We start from the raw sequence: 19,461 nt of genomic DNA, 5'->3' as shown, positions 1-19,461 counted from the left end.
TGGTATTTTAAGAAGAAATCACTGTGGAAGATTGATTGAAAGAAGGCTGTCTGCTTAACTTTTTATTCGCTCGAAGTGGAAGGGAAGCAAAGTAAGAACTGAGAAGTGTGTAAATGCAGATGAACGCTTGTTGTGGGCTGTGGCTGCATTCTACAAGGATTAATAAAAGGTGAGGGCGGGAGTGCTCGAAGATTCTTTGAGAGGAATATTACCACAACTAAACTAACAGGAGAATGATTCTCTTGGTGGTTTAAAAAGCTCATGATGGCCTAATCTATCAGCATAGCATTAACTTAATGGAGGAATCAAGAATGCCCAAGTTCTCATCGTCAACATCAAGCCACCCATGTGCTTCCTCCTCTAAGTTCACTGGCTCAACAGTAACTTGGCTAACTTTAATGTCGGCTCTAAAGATTAGGATATTTTAATTTAGAGAGGTTCTATTTGTCCCCAGCCAGTAGCTTTTCTTTACATTGATTCTTTGACAAATCTCCGTGAAAGGAAAGTTGCAAAGATTGTCATGCCGTTCTTTGCTCTGCTATATTGCCAGGTATCTATCTCTTTCTCTTCAGTTAATTCTCTTATTGCTTCCTCGAACTTTTTTTTATTGGTCTTTTCAGAATACTGTGGGTATTGTTTTTTAAAGTGATATTTATTTAAAAATATATCAAAATAATATATATATTTTTATTTTTTAAAATTTATTTTTAATATCACCACATCAAATCATAAAAAAAAACATAAAAAAATATAATTTAAACTTATTTTGTTAAAAAAATATGATTGAATCATTACATCAAATAAGTTTCAAGTGAATGTACAGAATTAAAAGCTGAGAATGACATAATAATGGCTACACCACAGCCATACATGGTATATAGTCAAATTGACTATGACTTAGCTGAAACTTTGAAAATATTAAGTTTATGTTTTATAGCGTAGTAAAAGTTATTTTTTAAAATATTTTTTTATTTAAAAATATATTAAAATAATTTTTTTATTTTTTAAGATATATTTTTAACATCAAAACAATAAAAAAAAAACACAAAACAAAATAATTTAAAACTACAAAAAATTTATAAATATAATTAAACCACAATGTCTGCATCCTCCTCCGGAAAAATTTTAACCAGTTAGTTCGTGGATCCTTTAGTAGGAAGACCATAGTAAATAACACCAAGAGAAGACAGCAGAAATGCATGAGATCATATTTTCAATGGTCATAAGAAAGCTAGGAGAGGAACTCAACGTTTCCCTAGTCGAGGGGAAAATAATCAATATTTATGGAGTCACAACTCCAATGGTGTATGTCTACTAATAGAAACGATATTAGTAGACAAGAGCACCGAAGGGATCGAAGACAACAAGAATGTTTTATTATTGACTTGCAAAACGCAGAATCTGATCTCAAGATACATAGTTATGAGAGCAAATGAAATGATAAAAAAGGCTACATTATCTTCAGTCCTCATCATTGAAAAAATCAGAGACTTTCCGATATCTGTGCGATATCAGCCATGCTTGAGACAATTTTGACACCCAAAATTAATAAATTTCACAAGGATGGAGGAGCAAGACTGCTTGGCTTGAGTTTTATTCAATTAGGGTGTGAAGGGAGCGAAAACAACCACAGAATTGTGCCCTCCAAAGCCAAATGAATTTGAGATAGCTGCAATGAAATGAAGGGGGGGGAAACATATCATCATACAATCTATGCACTTATATTAACATATATCACCAAGATATTGCATTTGTATATGTGCACTCGTGCACTATTTGATCATTTGAACGTCCAGTAAGACATTTTTTCTTTACATGTTGGACCGACGTCTATCATATGTACATGTAGAGAGAAGAACAGAATACATACCAACGTTAACTTCATGTTGCTTCTTCACATTTGGAACAGTGTCAATTGTAACATCAAGCTCAATATTCTGCAGAGTCAAGTAATATATAACATGAAAAACACCAGGCAGTATATTGAGTAAACTAACATGGAGCATGAAATCAGTATGAAAAATAAGGTTGGTGGTTCATACATCTTGATTGATTGTTGGGTGAAGCCATCCAGTGTTGATTGCTTTTATGGTTGCGATGGCTTCTAATCCACCAGCAGCACCAAGCCCATGTCCAATCATTGACTAAGACAAGACAAGACCAAATTAGCTAGCATTGATGTTATTCTCCAGCATGATTACTGTAAAATCCAATTTATATTTATTGGGATATCGCAAAAAGATGTAAAATGTACTCTTTTTTTTTGTAAATTTCAACTGCACCGTATCTTACCTTAGTCCCATTCATCTTGATCTCGGAAGTGTCCTTGAAGACTTTCTTGATTGCATTAACCTCAGCCAAATCCCCTGCTAGTGTTGATGTCGCATGAGCATTAACATAGTTCACCTGTAAATCAGACATTAGACCAGTTACACAATTGGATCCACGGGGAAAATATATAATTTATTTCAAGGAAAGTGTAATTCAGGTTTCCATTCTGTGAAGAAATTGAGTACTCCTACCTCCTCAGGGGAAACTCCGGCATCTTCCAAACTTTTAGCTATGCAAGTTGAAACTCCGAGACCATCTGAACGGGGATTGGTCATGTGATGAGCATCACAAGTTGCAGCACCTCCTAAATACTCTGCTATTATATTAGCTCCTCTTTTCATTGCATGCTCCAAGCTCTCCATTATCTATTCCCATCGAAGAAAATTAGTTCCGATAAAATTCTTAGGGTTGAAACGCTACTGATATGCACACGAGTCTAGTGATACGATGCAAATAGGTACTCAAACATAATGAAGGAGGAAGTTGTACAGATTACCAGCACACCAGAGCCTTCTCCCATGACAAAACCATCACGATCCTTGTCCCAAGGTCTTGAAGCTTTCTTAGGGTCTTCATTTCTTTGAGATAGTGCTCTGCAAGCTATAAAACCACCAACACCAGTAGGCATGACTGCAGCCTCAGTTCCCCCAGCTACCATGATATCTGCCTCGCCTCTTCTAATATGATTAGCAGCCGCGTAGAAACAATAATTCGCGGTAGCACAAGCAGTTGAGATGGAGTAATTAGGGCCCATCAACCCTGTGTCTATAGCTAACAATGCTGAACCCATGTTGGTGATGGAATAAGGAATGAAGAATGGAGATATCTTCTTATATCCCTTTTGGACAAGAGACTCAACTCCATTGCTAAAAGCAGTTAAGCCTCCCATGCCGGTTCCCACCAGAACTCCAATTCTTGTTCTGTCCATCTGTAATGCATACATGTCAAGAGATTTCATCGTTACCGCTTGGTCTCAGGTGATTCACATTAAGCAAACTGAGGTATGACTTACATTTTCAAGCAGTTCAGAGCCAAGGTTGGCATCTACGAGGGCCCTCTTGCCAGCAACAAGACAGTACCGCCAGCAATCATCAAGACGACGATCATTTTTCCCGTCAATGTATCCTTTGGAAGAAAAATCACGAATCTGACCAGCGAATCGAACAGAGAAACTTGAAGCATCAAACCTGTCAATCAGGCTGATCCCACTCTCTCCCTCAAGGAGTTTGTTATAGAACGTATCAATGTCACTACCAAAAACTGAGACTAGTCCCATTCCTGTAATTACAACTCGTTTTTTGGGATCTTTTTCACGCTTTGGGGCTGAAACAGTTTGAGATACCATGGCTCTAACCGTTCTTAATTTTGAAGCTGAACATGGTAAATTCAACCAAAGTTAAATCCTATAAGAGGTCAAAGTGTAAAAATTGAACACAGTCATACTGAATACTCCTATGCTTAATAGTTCGTCTCCCAAGTTAATGTAGGAAAATTACTAGAAAGATGAACCAATGACGAAGAAAATTCAGAATCACAAACATAGTTTCCCATTCTAAGCGTGTGTTAGAACATTGTTATAATCGGGGTTCTCTTTTCCAACCCTTGGCAGAAACATGTTGAACATGAGTTCTGACATTTTCTTTTGGCTCCTATATATGTTGCTAACTGCATTTTATAGACAACCAAAACATTTCTAAGTAGCATCATTACTTGTCATTTTAGGTGCATTGCAAGGTAGAAAAAAAACGAAGCACAATTTAATAGACTCATACCTGGAGTAGAAACGGACCCACTCGGCTTACTCCCTGTTGGAGCCATTTGCATGTTTACAACTGGTCTAAGCCCATTATATGGAGCCATGGAAGCTCCATGGTTCCCCACTTCTCTGCTTCTAAACAGTACATTAGAAGAGCAAGCAGCACCAGCAACGCCTGCCATGTTTCTTTCTTTCTCTGCCACTTTCCTTCTCCTCTCTGGGTAAAGCTTGGATGATTTAAAAACTTGTTCAACTTTGGGTTATCAGTGCAAGAGAAGGACTTGACAAAGAATGGGTTTCGTTAGATGGTTTAATTTTTAAGATTGGAGAATCCGCCAACAAGAATACTTGGGCGATAATAGCATAATAGTTGTATTTTTCGCCCCCCTCATTTTGTTGAAGCCGGTTAACTACCCTGAACAACTACCTTTCGCAACTTCGGCTGGCACTTATAAATGCTTACCGGTTCTTGCGGTTTGTTCATTGCTTTGTGATAATCATGTCGCCCGGTTGGCCGAGTTAAACACACATATTTTCAGGAACAACAATATTTTTTATTTTTAAATATTTTTAAATATTTTTTTTACTTTTTCTTTAAATTTTATATTAATACATTAAAAAAATCTAAAAATACTAAAAAAATAATTTTTAAAAAATAAAATATTTAATTTTTTTCAAAAATATTTTTAAAATATAAAATAAGCATGTAATTGTGAGTGCTTTTTAATTAAAAATATATTAAAATAATATTTTTTTTTATTTTTTTAAATTTAATTTTGATATTAATATATTAAAACAATTTAAAAATACTAAAAAAATAATTTTAAAAAAAATTAAAAAATAAATTCAAACACTAAATAAACACCTAAACTTCACTTAAATGCTGAGGCCCGCGATGCTTTTGTGACCAAAAGGTCCAAAACTCAACCATCATTTCGGTGGGAATTATAAAGTCTTGAACCCAAGTAGTTTCGATGTTGAGGCGCATATGAATAATGTCAGCAGTGATATAATGATAATAATAAGTTTCGAGAAAAAAATAATTGTTTTTAAATCTTGATTTTAATGTGAGATTCAATTAATTCAATGACTCCTATGTATTTTTAATATTTATTATTACAAGATTTTCTTAAAAAATAGCACCGCTAGTTTCTTTCTCATTGAATTTTCAAATTCGGTATTTTAATATTCAATGTTATTTAAAATTAAATTATGTTTATTATAAACCAGTCATGGAAGAAGAATAACAACCCTTAATTCTTGAGTAGCTAAAATTAATTGTATTAAGCACTCAATAAATTGTACTATAAAGTGAAAGTTTATGTAGAATGTTAATTAGAAAAAAAAATTAATTAATATAAGAATAATTTTTTTAATGTTTGTATAATGACTTTTAGATTTCTCAAAATACTTCAACACGTGGAAAAATAATTCCAATTGAATATTAAGATATCATATTTTTCAATACAATTAAAAAAAACATCTAACGTGTAAGATTGATAAAAGAGAGTCTTTTAAGACTGGATGAACGGATTAAATGAGATTATACTGATAAAATTTATGATTATGATTGTTAGGGATTCAAATCCATTATTATATTAAAAATAATAGCTTACAACTATTCATTTTGAAGTGAAAGTTTGATTTATTTTAATATTTTTAATTTATTTATTTATATTAATTATAAAATATAAATTCTTAGGTTATATCTTAGAAAAAGAAGAGACATCCACTATAATTGTTGTTATCAATTTTTTACCCGTAAAAAAATTAAGAAAAAAAATAGAAAAAGAAAATCCAAAAATACAAGAGGATACACATAAAGAAAGCCTAGAAGATTGTCCAAGTTGGTGGTTAAGAACCAAAATGACAAGTGAAAAAGTTAGAGAACAATAATGTACAAGATTGATAAATTTGATGACTAAATTCTGATTGACAAAAGACTTATTCGGTGAAAATATTTTTATTTGGGATAAAGAGATATAGATTTGAATGATTACAGACTCAGTGAGGATTTTAAAAGGCTTAATTAATTTTTTGAGGGACTTAATTGCAAGAAAAATTACTATTTTGGAGTCAATTTGGGTGTTAATTGGAAGAAATTCAAGTTTGAACTGAAATTGGACTTTGAAAAGTTTAATTAGTCAAATAAGGGGTTTAATTGTGAAAAATTAAAGTTTGATAACCAATTAAGAGTTTTATTGAAAAAATTAAAAACCAAAGACCAAATTATAAAAGTCGCGAGACTTCAAAGACTGAAATTAACAAAATCAATGATCAAATTGAAGAAAATTAAAAGTTTGATGATCAATTAAGGGACCAAATGCACAAATAAAAAACTAAGGACTAAGATGAAAATGACGTTAAACTTTGGGACTGATGATTGAGTTTGGCAAATGTGAAATTGCATGAAATTAAGAGTTTGTGAGACAATTATGGATGCAATTAAAAGTAATTGAAAGAATAGAGACTAAAATGAAATCTGTCAGATCCCAAATTAAAAATCTTAATTTTCAGGGGTTTAACCTAAACTACACGTCGTTCATCCATTATTCATCTCTTTCCTTAGTAGTTTTGGACGATCACGTTGACACCTTGCAATAGCTCGTTATGGAGTTCTAAACCTCCAAATAGCACAAGGTTTTTTGCAAATGGAAGATGAACATTCTCTCTACAACCTCATTTTTATGAAATTGAACTTTTACATCCCAATTCTTCCATATAAATCTCCAACATCTTGTCTATGATCAATTACCATTGCATTTTCAAACTCTAGATTGATTGAGTTATCGCTTTCAAGCAAATGAATGTGGAGTTACAAATTTCTAAATGAAGCAAGAATATATCCAAACAAAAGATGTGAATCTCCTCTATCAAGTTCAGGTGATCTTCAATGAAGTTTACATCGGAGTTTCTCTGGCGAAACCTTGAAAGTGATCAATTCAATTAGCCTTGATTAAGATACCTATTTGTGCAAAACCACCTAAACTTTTTGTGTGTTCACATTTAAAAACTCTTGAAGAATTTTTATCAAGTGCCATTAATCTTTCATTTGATATCAAAATGTGAGAAATGTGTGTCATTGCCTCTAAGAAAGAGAAAACTACCAAGGCAAAACCATCATTCTAAAAACATATAAATCGTGATTTTTTTATTGTAGCAATAAACATATATTATTGTGGATTACTATAGTAAAATGACCACTTCGTCCCTCCACTAAAAAAACATTAGCCTTGGTTATTGAGGTAGAATCATCTTTTCACAATGACATATTGGTCATGGTTGATCTGGGTAGGTTATATAAATCTTTTTCGCAAACCAAATGAATAGTGAAAATACTGTGATGCCATGAAAAAAGTAAGGGTTTTTTTGTTATTTTTTTATTGTATAGTGTAATTACTATGGTATTTTTATTATCAAAAAAATTAAGCTACCATGGAAGAACTAAAAAAATTAAACTATCATGAAAGAACGTGGTTTATTGCTATGATGAAGGTAATATTTGAGATTGTAATAACAATTATTTTTTATTTTTAAAATCAACACGTCAAAATAATTTAAAATTATAAAATAAAAAAAATAATTTAGAATAAAAAAAATAATTTTTTTTTAAAAAAATTTTAACGGTGAAAGGGTGTAATGCATAACGCGAATGAATGGTTCTCTGCGGTTTGCGGAGAAGATTGGTCCACCATTCTAGAAAAAACGATGTATATGTTAAAAACATACACTAATTCCAAGTCAACACTATTTATCTTAACCACACGATACCACGTGATGATACGACTTCTGTACCCTCACAGATGTCAAGTTTGAAATTGGAGACCAGAAAGAGTGCCAAGACTTTTTTAAACCGGCCAATTAAAAGTTAGAAGGGAGCCTCACCTTCCACACACCTATCATCCTTACTTGTCTCAAATACAATTCCAAATTAGTTAAAGTTTTGATAATTTTTCTTATATAAATAGCACATTTTAATGGATTGGATAATTCAACTCTTTTTTTAAAAAAAATATACAAGTTTTTTTAATAAAAAAAATGACTAATATCATTTTATTATCAATAGTAATCTATTTAAAATTCAATAGAATTCCTTATTTGATTAGGTTAATTGATGATTATAATAATTATCAATGAAAATAATTAGTTGTGGTTAATTTAAATCTCAATAGGATTCCTTAATAAAATACTTGTATTCAATTTAAATTTAAATAAGATTCTTTAATTAATCAATAATTAGGATAATTATCAGTGAAAATGATTAGTTATATTCAATTTAAAATTCAATAGGATGTTAGCTGTATTAAACTTAAATTTCATTAGGTTAATTAATAATTATCAATAAAATTAAAACTGACTACAACTATTCAATTAAAGAATCTTATTGAATTTTAAATTTGACAACAACTAATGTATATGAATGGTTGGATTATAATACTAAAAAAAAAACACTCAAAGCTATCCGTAAGTTTTGTAAGAAGCGACAGAAGTGTTTTTAGGTTATATTTATACATATTGAAAAGTAATTTTATTTTAAAAAATGATTTTTTTAAAAAGTAAATTTTTTAAAAATAAATTAATTTTTGATGTTTGATAGTGTCATGAAAAACAAGTTAAAAAATACTTTTCAGTGTTTGATTTCTTTAAAAATTAAATTTTTAAAAAGTAAATTATTATTTTTTAATTATAATATATTTTACATTCATTTAAATAACAAAACATGAAAAATAAAAAATATATATATAAAAAGTCCCCAGCTGGGGGTAATCTCAAATAGAACCTCAATCTATTTTTGGTCTGATTAGGGTCACAATGTATCAAGGAATTCTTAATTAGATTTTTCTATTAGTTTAAGTTAACACAATGGTTAGATCATATGATTTATCTTTGTTTCATTAAAAACCCATAAATTTACTAAAATCTCCCCTATCAGAAACCACAAAGAAAACGACTTTGTCATGACTTTAAAGTGATTTGCATAACATATGTCAAAACTTTAGAGGCTACCATATTGAACACATGGCGCATTTATACTGGTCTGCAAGGTAAATAAAACATATCCCTTTTTATCACAATGTTAAATGACCAATTAAAAGATTTTTTTTAATATAGAATAAATAGAAGAAAGAAAAACACACAGAATAACATCATGAACGACTGGAAAAAAAACCATGAAAAATGGGAAAAAAAAAGCATCAAATATAAAAGCCCTCAGCAATGACACTTTTGCGTTGTTTTTCCTTCGGCTTGTGAAAAAAATAAAGAAAATTATTGTATATAACAATAAAAAATATTTTAAATAATATATCAATTAATAATATTTTTAATGTAGTGGGAAATATATATTGTTCTTTAGAAGGACCAACTTCATTTAGTTTGATGGCTAATAGGAACGTGTCACGTGTCCAATGGTTGTCCTCTAGAGTCTTGACACATGTTGAACAAATGATTACAATTCAAATTTGACCTCCCAGCCATAAATATAAGGACTCAATTTTGTTTTTTTAAAAGCACTGGACTGGAGTGCTAAGATTGCAATTTTGTTTTTATGCTCTCTCTCTCTCTCTCTCTCTCTCTCTCTCCCTCCCTCAAGCCTTAACACATAAGCGAAGACAAGTTCCCAAGTGTGAACTAAATCTTGTACATGGGATCCAAGAAGTAGAAACTGACCTTCTAGATAGTCCACCTCCATTCTCTCTCTCTTGCCCCTTCTCCTTCCTACCCCACTTCCAAACCGCGTATCGTTGTCATTTTTGCTCAACTGCAAAATCCACACCAATAATTATTAATTGCAAATACTTATTTCTTCAAACTTCAAAAACTTTCGCAAAAAGAAAAGTAAAAAACATAGAACCGTAATAACAAGCAAGTCCCTTGTCACAAACCAGCAATCGTGGTGTTTACCCCCCATCTGTAAATACTAATATCAAAACCCCTTTTGCAGTAATTGATTTGTTACACGCAGTATACTGTTTTGACCAATTAAACTCACAAATCTTTTGTAGCTTTCCTCCTTGACAAATCCACACGCAATCTTGAAAGTCATATAAAATCCTAGCCATTTCCAGGAAATTTCCACACTTTTAACCTAATCTTCACCTATTAATACTCCCTTTTCTCCTCTTCATACATCAAAATCCAAAACTCTCACCTCTGTTTTCTTCCCTGCTCCTTACATTTTCTTTACTTTAAAACTTTTATATTTCTATCCATCCTCGAAAACCCATTTGCCTTTTTGTTTGTCTTTGAAGGGAATTGAAGTAAGAAATGGAGAACAACCGGCAATCATTTTATCAATTCAGTGATCAACTGAGGGTGCAGACACCAAATTTAGGTAATCTGTCACTCAATGACTCAATTTGGAGCAATTCATTTGGATCTAAGAGGCCAGATCAAAGGAGGAATTTTGATATCAGAGTTGGTGCTGAAGTTAACAATCTGAAGCAAAAAGGTTCTGATTTGAATAGTTTCAATGATGGATGGAACCCGATTAGTGATTTGAAGCCAAAGGGTTCTGATATGAATCTTTTCAATGATGGATGGAACCCTGTTAATGATCTGAAGGCAAGAGGGTCTAACTTGAATCTGTTCAATGAAGGGTGGAATTCTGTCAATGATTTGAAGCCAAAAGGATCTAACCTGAATGTGTTCAATGATGTATATAATCTGAAGCCAAAAGGATCTGATTTGAATGTGTTCAATGATGGATGGAAGATGGGGTCTAGTGCCAACAATTATGGTGTCAGTCCAATTGGACCTATGGGTCAAGTTGTTGGTGGATCTCACAAAAACCTTGGGGTCAATGGAGGATTCAGTAATGGGATCTATTCAAAGAACAATAACATCCATAACAACAACCTTAATATTAGTGTGAAGGGTAGCAAGAACAAAGGAGATGATGATTTTGGAAGCAAGAGTGGCAAAAAGAATAGCAACAAGAAGAGCAACAGTAACGATAATAATGATAATAAGAGTGCTGCTGATAAGAGGTTTAAGACACTACCACCATCTGAGTCTCTGCCTAGATATGAAACAATTGGTGGATATATCTTTGTCTGCAACAATGATACCATGGCAGAGAATCTCAAGAGAGAGCTTTTTGGTAAGTTTGTCAAATTTCATTTCTGTTATTCTTTTTTTTTAGTGTATTTCTGTGTTATATGGCATGTTTTGTTCTTTTAATTTTCTTTTATTTTTTTTACAAAGTTCTGGTCTTTTGAAGATTCGATCTAGTTATTTTCTTTTTGTAACAGCTAGATTTTTGTATGCAAAAACAGTTTTTTTTTTAATTGGAGATGTTAAGCCATAATAAAGTTTAGGTGCGAAATTTTAGGGTTTCCCCCCCAGTAATCTGGTTCTTTTAGCTGAGAGGCATAGTTTGATTTGTTCTACAAATAAAAAGATAGAAATTCATTGCTCGGTTGTTATTTGAACCCTGTTGAATTTATTGATATTCTCTTCACTAATTCTTTGTTATCACCATTGAAGTGGTTTTTGTTGTTCTTGAATTCTAAACAACCGCGTGAATTTGTGTAGGTTTGCCTCCCCGATACCGCGATTCAGTGAGGCAGATCACTCCGGGCTTGCCCCTTTTCCTTTACAACTACTCCACTCACCAGCTCCATGGAGTTTTTGAGGTTTGTTTCTCAGTTCTTTACCTCTTCTTTGCATGAGATTTAAGCAGTTTTCACCTGTTCTTCGCTTTATGGCTGTGATTACAAATGATAGAGCATTCCTTCTAAATAAACTAATGACGTCGTTGATGGTATAGGCTGCAAGTTTTGGAGGAACAAACATTGATCCCTCAGCCTGGGAAGACAAGAAATGTCTTGGGGAGTCACGCTTCCCTGCTCAGGTATATATATCCGAAGTCTCCTTGTTATTAGCCAGATAATTATCTGCCTGTGATTTAAAGTGGCTCGTATATTGGATCATTGTCGATTTAACACCTGTGTTTTGTACAGGTGAGAGTTATGACAAGGAAAGTTTGCGAGCCACTGGAAGAGGACTCTTTCCGGCCAGTTCTCCACCATTATGATGGCCCTAAGTTCCGCCTCGAGCTCAACATACCAGAGGTAATTTGGGTCTCACTGTGACCAAAATGAGTCTTGCACGGTGTATTTGTGAATATTCATTGCATTTTCTTCAACAAGATCTGAGTTCCTAACTATGTTTTTTGTTGGATTTTCAGGCGTTGTCTCTCCTGGACATCTTTGAAGAACAAAACCCTTGAAAACATGACTCCATGCGGGCATACATACACACATAAAGTGAAAAAGGAAGAGTTGAAAACAGAGTAGAAGATAAAGAATAGTTGTTTGGCTTCAATTTACTAAAGTTTTAAGGAGGGTTTCGGAGATGAATTATGGGAATAGGAAAGAGGCTGAAAATTAAATGAATCCAGGGCGATGTATAATCTTTTCGAATGGAGGCTGTTTGCCCTCTTTCTCTGTTCTCTAGCTTGTCGTATAAATAAGTACTACAAACAAACATAAATGGGACTTCTATTTAAGTTGTTGTTGTTGTTGTAATAAAGGATGTATTGTTGTTTGGATTTCTTTCCATTTGCATAAGAAGCAATGGAAATAAATGGTACTACTAAAGAAAGAGATGACTTTAAGCTCATAGCCATGGTTCTTCCATGCCTCTCCCCGTATTATCCTTCAATGCCTGCGTAGCTCAACGTTGAGTGTGTTGTAATATGTTGTCTGATGCACTAAATCCTACGTTTGCCACATCCTTTGTTGTGTTTCGGGAGTGTAATTTGATTGTATTTAAAAAAAACAAAATTGAATTTTTTTTTGAAAAAAATTCAAATTAATATTTTTAGTTATTAGTTTTTTATTTTTATAACATGTTAAAATTAAAAATTAAAAATATTATTTTAATGTATTTAAAAAAAACAATTACTCACCTTGTTAATTTATCAAATAACTGGATTTATTTCTCATTATAATTTAGATCGAGATTTGGAGAGATGTTTATATGCAATTTTTATTCATTCTGAAAACCAAAACTCAATCCAATCATCTCCCCCGACAAATAAAACAAGCTCTTTAGGATCTTTTCTTGAATTTGTCCGGCTATGACAAGAGGCAAGCATACAAAAATGGGATGGAAATTGACAAGGGTGATGTTGCCTGCTTAAAGCTTTATTTCGTCACTCAAAGAAAGGTGAAGGGGCAGTTAGTCTGGGTGTTTAGAATTTAAAAGTAATACCGGTTATTTTTTAAAATGATTTTTATTTAAAAATATATTAAAATAATATTTTTTATTTTTAAAAAATTATTTTTAATATTAATATATTAAAATGATCTGAAAATACTAAAATATATTAATTTAAAATAAATAAAAAATTTTAATTATTTTAAAAATATTTTTAAAACATAAAAATAAATAAAAACATAATTATCACGAAACTTTGACTCAACTCAAAGATTGGGCGCTGCACCATCTTTTTCGACGATCTACAAGTCTTCACCTACTACCAATTCAAAATGTGCCGAACATCACTTTGACAGATTCTTCACTGATGTTGTATGAATAAACAAACAAGTGAAGAAGAAGAGGAAGAAGAAGAAGAAGACAAGACATTAACTGCCTCGAAGGCTGGTGGGGTTATTCTATCCAGATAATTGGACCAATTCAATTCAAGATTCGACTATAGTTCTTTTATTTCAATTTATTTATTTATTTATTTATTTCATGTTTGGTGGATGCTCTTCGTATACATGAATATCGATATTATACAAAATCATGCTTTTTCACAAGCCATTTACATTTGAAATAATGCAACCTAAATTCACTTGTCAATCAAGCAAAACAATTTAAATATAAATGAATTGACAGCTCAAACGAATAAAACAACTATATTTTTTTCCTCGGAAGAGAGTTGAAGTCTCATTTTTACTACAGAACATAAAACAAATGAAGGGTCTGATTTGTTTGTCGTGCTAAAAGCAGGCAACCCTCCTTCAATTTTATTTAAACAAACATATCTTTAAATCTCGTGCCACCATTAGAATGAATTAGCCAATGGATTTTAATTGTCGGAAAGGTGCAACGTGACGGTGACTATGACCTGTTAACCTATAATTATTATTAAATTCTAATCCGAGCAGCGTGAGTCAGGTCTCCACGTGAAGCCAGGCAATAATTACACGAGTCTCTTACAATAATGGTGTTTGGATTTGAGGGTAAACAGCTAGCCCAATAATAAATAGCAAATAAAAGATGGCTTTTGGGTCTAAAGCTCAGTGCATGCAGACTATCCTTTCCATTGCAGGCCTACTTGCGTCCTGGTTTGATCAGGTCCATTTAATCAAACTATTCAGATTAAGCCCATCTCTACACCCAAAGATTATCCTCTCATTTTCAAGACCTGGGTTGTGCTTTCGTCATGGTAAGAAATCCCGGGGAAGATCAATGTATTTTAATGTGGAATAATGTCGAATCAGGATCAAGAGAGGCTTTCACAGATATATCGAGGAAGGAGAATCAACATTAAAGGATCTAATTTAACTGAAATTAGATTTTAATTTTGCTTTTTAAAAGTTATCAGTTCGAGTTTCACAAATTTCAGGAGACCATTAGAGATTTATATGGTCGTTGTCAATTCGAGTCTCACAAATTTCAGGAGACCACTGAAGATTTATATGGTCGTTAATTTCAGGGCTCGTGGAATTAGTCGAGGTGCGTCCAAGCTGACTCAAATATTCATGTTAATAAAAAAAAAATAAAAGAGATTATAGCAGCTGAGTACTATAAGTCGGATAAATCCTCCAGTAACTTAAGTATTAAGATATTAGATGTTAAATGATGGAGTATCAAAAATGTAAAAAAATAGTTGTAAGATGAAGAACTAAGGATGTCTAGTTAGTATATAAAAACTGTGTGCGGTATTAAGCTCCAATAAATCTTAGAAATTTGTTTTTAAAGTAAATATAATTAAAAAATAATTAATGGCGGGTACAATGCTTTGAGAATTTGAAAAAAAATTAATTAAATAAAAGAGCATAACCCCAACAAATTTCTCTCCTCAACACTTTCTTGCCAAAAACAGACTATACTTGAACCCTCTTTGAAGATAGGATTCTAAACCTTTAACTTTTTTCTTATCTTCTTAAAAAATAAACACCGAAAAACTTGAAAAATACAAATATTAAAGGGTTAGTATTTAAAGAAACATACTCAATGCATTCCCTGGTCAAGAAAAAATGGTGCCATCGAACTTCGTGAATGATCAACCCTCGAAAAGTAAGGGATCCTAATTCCTACCATTTTGGAATCCTTATAGGTAATTGGCCACCGAGGCCTCGGTTAATGTGTAAAACTTTATCATTCCTTTTACACTGAAGTTAATATAAAATGACAATAAAATGCAATAACATCATTCATTCCAGTTAAACTCAGTGGGTGTTTTTGGTAATGTATTTTAATTTAAAATATAATAAGATAGTAATTTTTAGATTTTTATTTTATTTTTAACACTAACATGTTAAAACTATTAAAAAAACTATTAATATAATATTTTTTTAAATAAAAAATATTTTAAAAAACCAGTTTAACCACTAAAATAATCATACCGTTAAACCATCACCATAAACCCACATAATTATTTAATATACAATTCCTTTTATCTCTGTTCCTGGCAATCAAATTTCAGAAGTCAACAAACATGGAACACATCAATTACAAACTTGAAGAATAAAAAGCACGGCCATCACCGCCCGCCCACTCGGCGCCCCCCACCATCCCTTTGCCCACAATCACATCAAATCCAAATTAGCAAACTATAGAGACACCAAGCTCGAAGGATTTTCTTATGTATCCTCTCCTTCAGAAGACGAAAACACCCCTAAAGACAAGTCGGACACCGAACCAGCCCATTCTCGTTACACTTTCCACACCTCTCCTTGGCCCCATCAATCAAAACCTTGCAACTCCCACTACATTCCAAACATGGCACAAACCTAGCATCCCCACATCCTTCACACGCTTGCCTTCCCTCGACTCGTCCCACACGTGCCCACACCAGCATCCTCCCGAGTTGACCCGACTCGTTCAGCTCAACCACCTCATCAACTCCTCCTATGTACCTTCCCTTGATAAAAACCCTGGGCACACTCGTTCCTTCCCCCACCAAATCCCTCAACTCGTTCAAAAACTCACCGTGCAACGACACGTCTCTCTCATCAAACACTACATGGTGCAGCTCAAATAAGGTCTTGACACGTGTACAATCATCAAATGTCCTTCGTATCCCTCTTAACGACGTCGTGTACAGCACAACCGAGTCAGCTCCACCTGGTGGACACTTCTCTTCGAATCCACTCAGCGGGTCAAACTTCTTCAGAGGCTTCCCTTCCTTTCCCCTCTCTAACCTGTCTCTTACAATGAATATATTCTCCTTCACAGACCGGATCACACCACCACCGGATGGCTCGGTCACTGGCTCAGTACCAACTCGTGATTCAGTCTTGTTGACAACCTCAACTTTCCTCGACAGTGTCCTGACGGATTCTGTTTTCTTCAACTCTTTTTCTGGTTTTGGAGCTATTTTTGCTTCCAACTCTTCAAGGGTATGAAAAGAAACACTCTTTCTAATTGGTTCTTGCTTCTTTTCTTGGTTGGTTTTAGCAACTTGAGCTGGTGTAGTATCAGGCTTTTGTGGTGGTGAAGGTGTGGCAATAGGCGTTTTGTTATTGAGTGTAGGCTTAAGGTCTTGAAGTGCTTTGCTAACCTCATCCCAAGAACGAGGAGCATCGGTTTCAAACTTGTTGAGCTTCTCTAATATCGGCGCTGGCACACTTGATGTCTTTTCTGGAGCTGAATTGTCCACCACAAGCCATGGTTCTTGAATTGAGTTGATGTCAAATACTGCAAAGCTTGAAGGCGGCGGACGATAGACATCTACATTTGCTTCAATTCTTTTTGAAGAATTGCACCCCATTTTTGCGTTGCTTTTTTTTTTGTGTGTGTGTGTGATTTGAGTTGGCGGCTTTGGGGTGTTCAAGGACAGGATGTGGTGATTTGTAATGCGTGAAGGGAATTTAGGGTATTTTTATGGTTGCAATGCAACGTGGAATAATATTTGTGTGGTTTTAGTAGAAGCTTTGGTCTAATTATGTTTTGGATTAGAGAAGGGTATCTGCAAGAAAATTTTGTGGGATTTTGGTTCTCGGCCTCAGGATTGATGTATGGTGTCGATGAGTGCCACGTAGGAAATGACATGGGATGTTATCTTGGAATGACAGGTGGTTGGACAACGGGGGTTTTGAGAGTGAGATACAAAATAGGATATTTTTGCTTATTTGGCTCTGCTTGGATTTCTAGCTTTTAGTTTTTCGTATTCACTTAAACAAACAGGGATTCAAAAGATAAATTTGTTTGTTTGTGTTTTCATATTTCCAATATTCCCTACTTTGTAAGTTCGATTTTTTGTTTTTTACAAAGCTTATTTGACATCTTTTTAGCCCATAGAAAATGGGCCAGGTGTGATGTCAAGCCCACTGATTCATGGGCTGATAATATACTGGACCCAGCATGTCTACGTTGGAGTTTGTTTGGGCTGATGCGTGTTGGGCCCGAGAATTTGAGAAATTTATTCTTGTGTTTTTTTTTTATCTGATATTTTTGAAAAAAAATTAATAAAATCTTTTTCTTGTGTTTTTTTTATATATAATTACTGGTATGATTGAAGATTGTAACATAATTTAATATGTATAAATACATCTGGTTGAAGACATTTTAAATGTAATGTAGACTTCAAAAACTTTACATGGGATACGATAGTATGCTGGTCTATGGCTTTGATTATAGTTAAAGTGAAAAATGACCAGACAGTACATATAGTAACTACAATCATACTTGGCCAGCTCATCCAATTATACGCATAAAATCCAGGACAGCTTGTTTAGGTAAAATTTCCAGAAGTGATTAGCAGGATGCCCGATTGCTCAGGTAAAACTGTGCTCAGATTTACCTGGTCTCGCCCTCGTCACTGATCACTACCGGAGTTTTTTCCCCTCCCCTTCCGAAGGCAACCTCGTCCATGCTTTGCCCTTGTCGCCTATACCTTCCACCGGATGCTAAAAATCCAGGACAGGGCCTGTAAGCTTTTATTGGCCACCAACCAAACCCTGGAACTGTTGCGATCCCACCTTGAATTCTTCCCTCTCCATTGCATCCCTTCTCTATTTCCTCTCTCCCACAGCCCTTACAACCACTGTGGAGAAAGAATGTTCATCAACCATCATCTAAGGAAAGCAAAAGGAGAAAATTCTTGACTGAAAATGTGTCAAAGGACTCAAAACCAGTCATATATACCATCAGTTAGAGTTTCTTCCATGAGCAAAGCTACGAGAACATCTTTCAGCTGCCCAGAGAAATGATTTCTTCTACTTAAGATGGGCAATTTGTTTCAAACTTTCTTGTGCAATATAATCCCACCCCTCTCCTAAAACCCAGTAAACCCTCGGTAATTTAGTGGGCAATATTATCTGTTGTCTCAATGAGCCAGCATAAAATTCATGAACTGAGATGCATGCTCTACAGCACCTACCCCCTCTTGTACAGCTAACAAACTTCCCCTAGTGACAATTCTATGTTGCCTCTCACAATAATGGTTATGATTAAAAAATCGAACTTTTCACCAGGAAAACTGGAATTTTTATTTTTTTTTGAAAATTATCCCATTAAATATTTTTTTAGAAAACTAGCGTAGGTGAAAAAGATTTTAGAAAATAATTCAGTTTTAAAAAACAATTGCGGTATTTTAGTTTTCACAAACAACATAGAGGAAAGAGATATTACAAATTCCTCATCCACAACTATAACGTATTACAAATTGGTTACTCAACTGAGCTAGCAATCTGGCCGGCCCCAACATAAAATTAACATCAAAGACCAGTTCTTTCATTGAATTATTGGCAACCAAACAGATGGAAGTGCATAACAAGAAAATTAATGGCTCAACTACAAAAAAGATGAGATAGGAAGTACCTGAGAGGAAGCTTGTCGACATCATCGGTTGCAGGAAGAGCATCTGATGGAGGAGGGGGACCATCCTCTACAACAGAAGTAATTGAAGAAGAAGAGGAAGAAGAAGAAAGAAGGATGATGTTAGACTTAGATGGGTACTGAATGAGAGTTGTTGTAGAGCTATGAAACCTTGAGTTGCAGCTAGTAAATGAGCGTCGAGTGCAAAGGGATTGGTGAGGTGTTGGAACTGAAAAAAGAGTTATTGCCATTCTCTCCCCCTCTCCTGTGAGAGTGTGTTTGTGCGCAACTGCGAAGGCAGAGGAATGGGTGGTAGCCACTAGCTTGCAGTATGGCTTCAATTCAAATCCAATAGCATTCGTTAGGCCCCACAG

At 33.9% G+C, this 19,461-nt stretch overlaps 4 protein-coding genes across 4 annotated transcripts; 1 reads left to right on the top strand and 3 right to left on the bottom strand.

The window, feature by feature from the left end:
* Window positions 1-1,354: 1,354 nt before the first annotated feature.
* On the bottom strand, window positions 1,355-4,507 carry LOC7465326 (3-oxoacyl-[acyl-carrier-protein] synthase I, chloroplastic). The gene is made up of 8 exons (XM_002303625.4): window positions 4,104-4,507; window positions 3,344-3,702; window positions 2,828-3,259; window positions 2,523-2,696; window positions 2,293-2,406; window positions 2,043-2,144; window positions 1,871-1,937; window positions 1,355-1,669 (listed from the first exon to the last, which is right to left on the bottom strand). The coding sequence occupies exons 1-8, from the start codon at window positions 4,267-4,269 to the stop codon at window positions 1,602-1,604; spliced, it is 1,482 nt and encodes a 493-aa protein (XP_002303661.2). The 5' UTR covers window positions 4,270-4,507; the 3' UTR covers window positions 1,355-1,601.
* A 5,417-nt stretch (window positions 4,508-9,924) lies between these two features.
* Window positions 9,925-12,712, top strand: LOC7497859 (DCD domain-containing protein NRP-B). The gene is made up of 5 exons (XM_006385738.3): window positions 9,925-11,189; window positions 11,624-11,724; window positions 11,859-11,942; window positions 12,052-12,162; window positions 12,279-12,712. Exons 1-5 carry the CDS (start codon window positions 10,355-10,357, stop codon window positions 12,318-12,320), a joined length of 1,173 nt encoding a protein of 390 aa, XP_006385800.1. The 5' UTR covers window positions 9,925-10,354; the 3' UTR covers window positions 12,321-12,712.
* A 2,989-nt stretch (window positions 12,713-15,701) lies between these two features.
* On the bottom strand, window positions 15,702-17,211 carry LOC7497858 (uncharacterized). Its single transcript, XM_002303624.4, has one exon. It carries the CDS (start codon window positions 17,037-17,039, stop codon window positions 15,945-15,947), a length of 1,095 nt encoding a protein of 364 aa, XP_002303660.1. The 5' UTR covers window positions 17,040-17,211; the 3' UTR covers window positions 15,702-15,944.
* Window positions 17,212-17,780: 569 nt separating this feature from the next.
* Window positions 17,781-19,435, bottom strand: LOC7497857 (uncharacterized). Its single transcript, XM_024598207.2, has 2 exons — window positions 19,091-19,435; window positions 17,781-18,314 (listed from the first exon to the last, which is right to left on the bottom strand). Exons 1-2 carry the CDS (start codon window positions 19,336-19,338, stop codon window positions 18,068-18,070), a joined length of 495 nt encoding a protein of 164 aa, XP_024453975.1. The 5' UTR covers window positions 19,339-19,435; the 3' UTR covers window positions 17,781-18,067.
* Window positions 19,436-19,461: the final 26 nt, after the last annotated feature.

The sequence above is a fragment of the Populus trichocarpa genome, chromosome 3 (genome assembly GCF_000002775.5).
Source record: "Populus trichocarpa isolate Nisqually-1 chromosome 3, P.trichocarpa_v4.1, whole genome shotgun sequence".
Taxonomy (NCBI): domain Eukaryota; kingdom Viridiplantae; phylum Streptophyta; class Magnoliopsida; order Malpighiales; family Salicaceae; genus Populus; species Populus trichocarpa.
This window is presented reverse-complemented; position numbering and strand designations above follow the sequence as displayed.

Coding starts and splice junctions, on each gene's coding strand:
- LOC7465326 (XM_002303625.4), bottom strand. CDS start 4,269: ATGGCAGGCGTTGCTGGTGCTGCTTGCTCTTCTAATGTACTGTTTAGA. Junction 3,260..3,343: donor GCTCTGAACTGCTTGAAAAT/GTAAGTCATACC, acceptor TATGCATTACAG/ATGGACAGAACAAGAATTGG. Junction 1,670..1,870: donor GCAACATGAAGTTAACGTTG/GTATGTATTCTG, acceptor ATTTCATTGCAG/CTATCTCAAATTCATTTGGC.
- LOC7497859 (XM_006385738.3), top strand. CDS start 10,355: ATGGAGAACAACCGGCAATCATTTTATCAATTCAGTGATCAACTGAGG. Junction 11,943..12,051: donor AGTCACGCTTCCCTGCTCAG/GTATATATATCC, acceptor TGTTTTGTACAG/GTGAGAGTTATGACAAGGAA. Junction 12,163..12,278: donor TCGAGCTCAACATACCAGAG/GTAATTTGGGTC, acceptor TTGGATTTTCAG/GCGTTGTCTCTCCTGGACAT.
- LOC7497858 (XM_002303624.4), bottom strand. CDS start 17,039: ATGGGGTGCAATTCTTCAAAAAGAATTGAAGCAAATGTAGATGTCTAT.
- LOC7497857 (XM_024598207.2), bottom strand. CDS start 19,338: ATGGCAATAACTCTTTTTTCAGTTCCAACACCTCACCAATCCCTTTGC. Junction 18,315..19,090: donor GTCGACAAGCTTCCTCTCAG/GTACTTCCTATC, acceptor CTTTCTCCACAG/TGGTTGTAAGGGCTGTGGGA.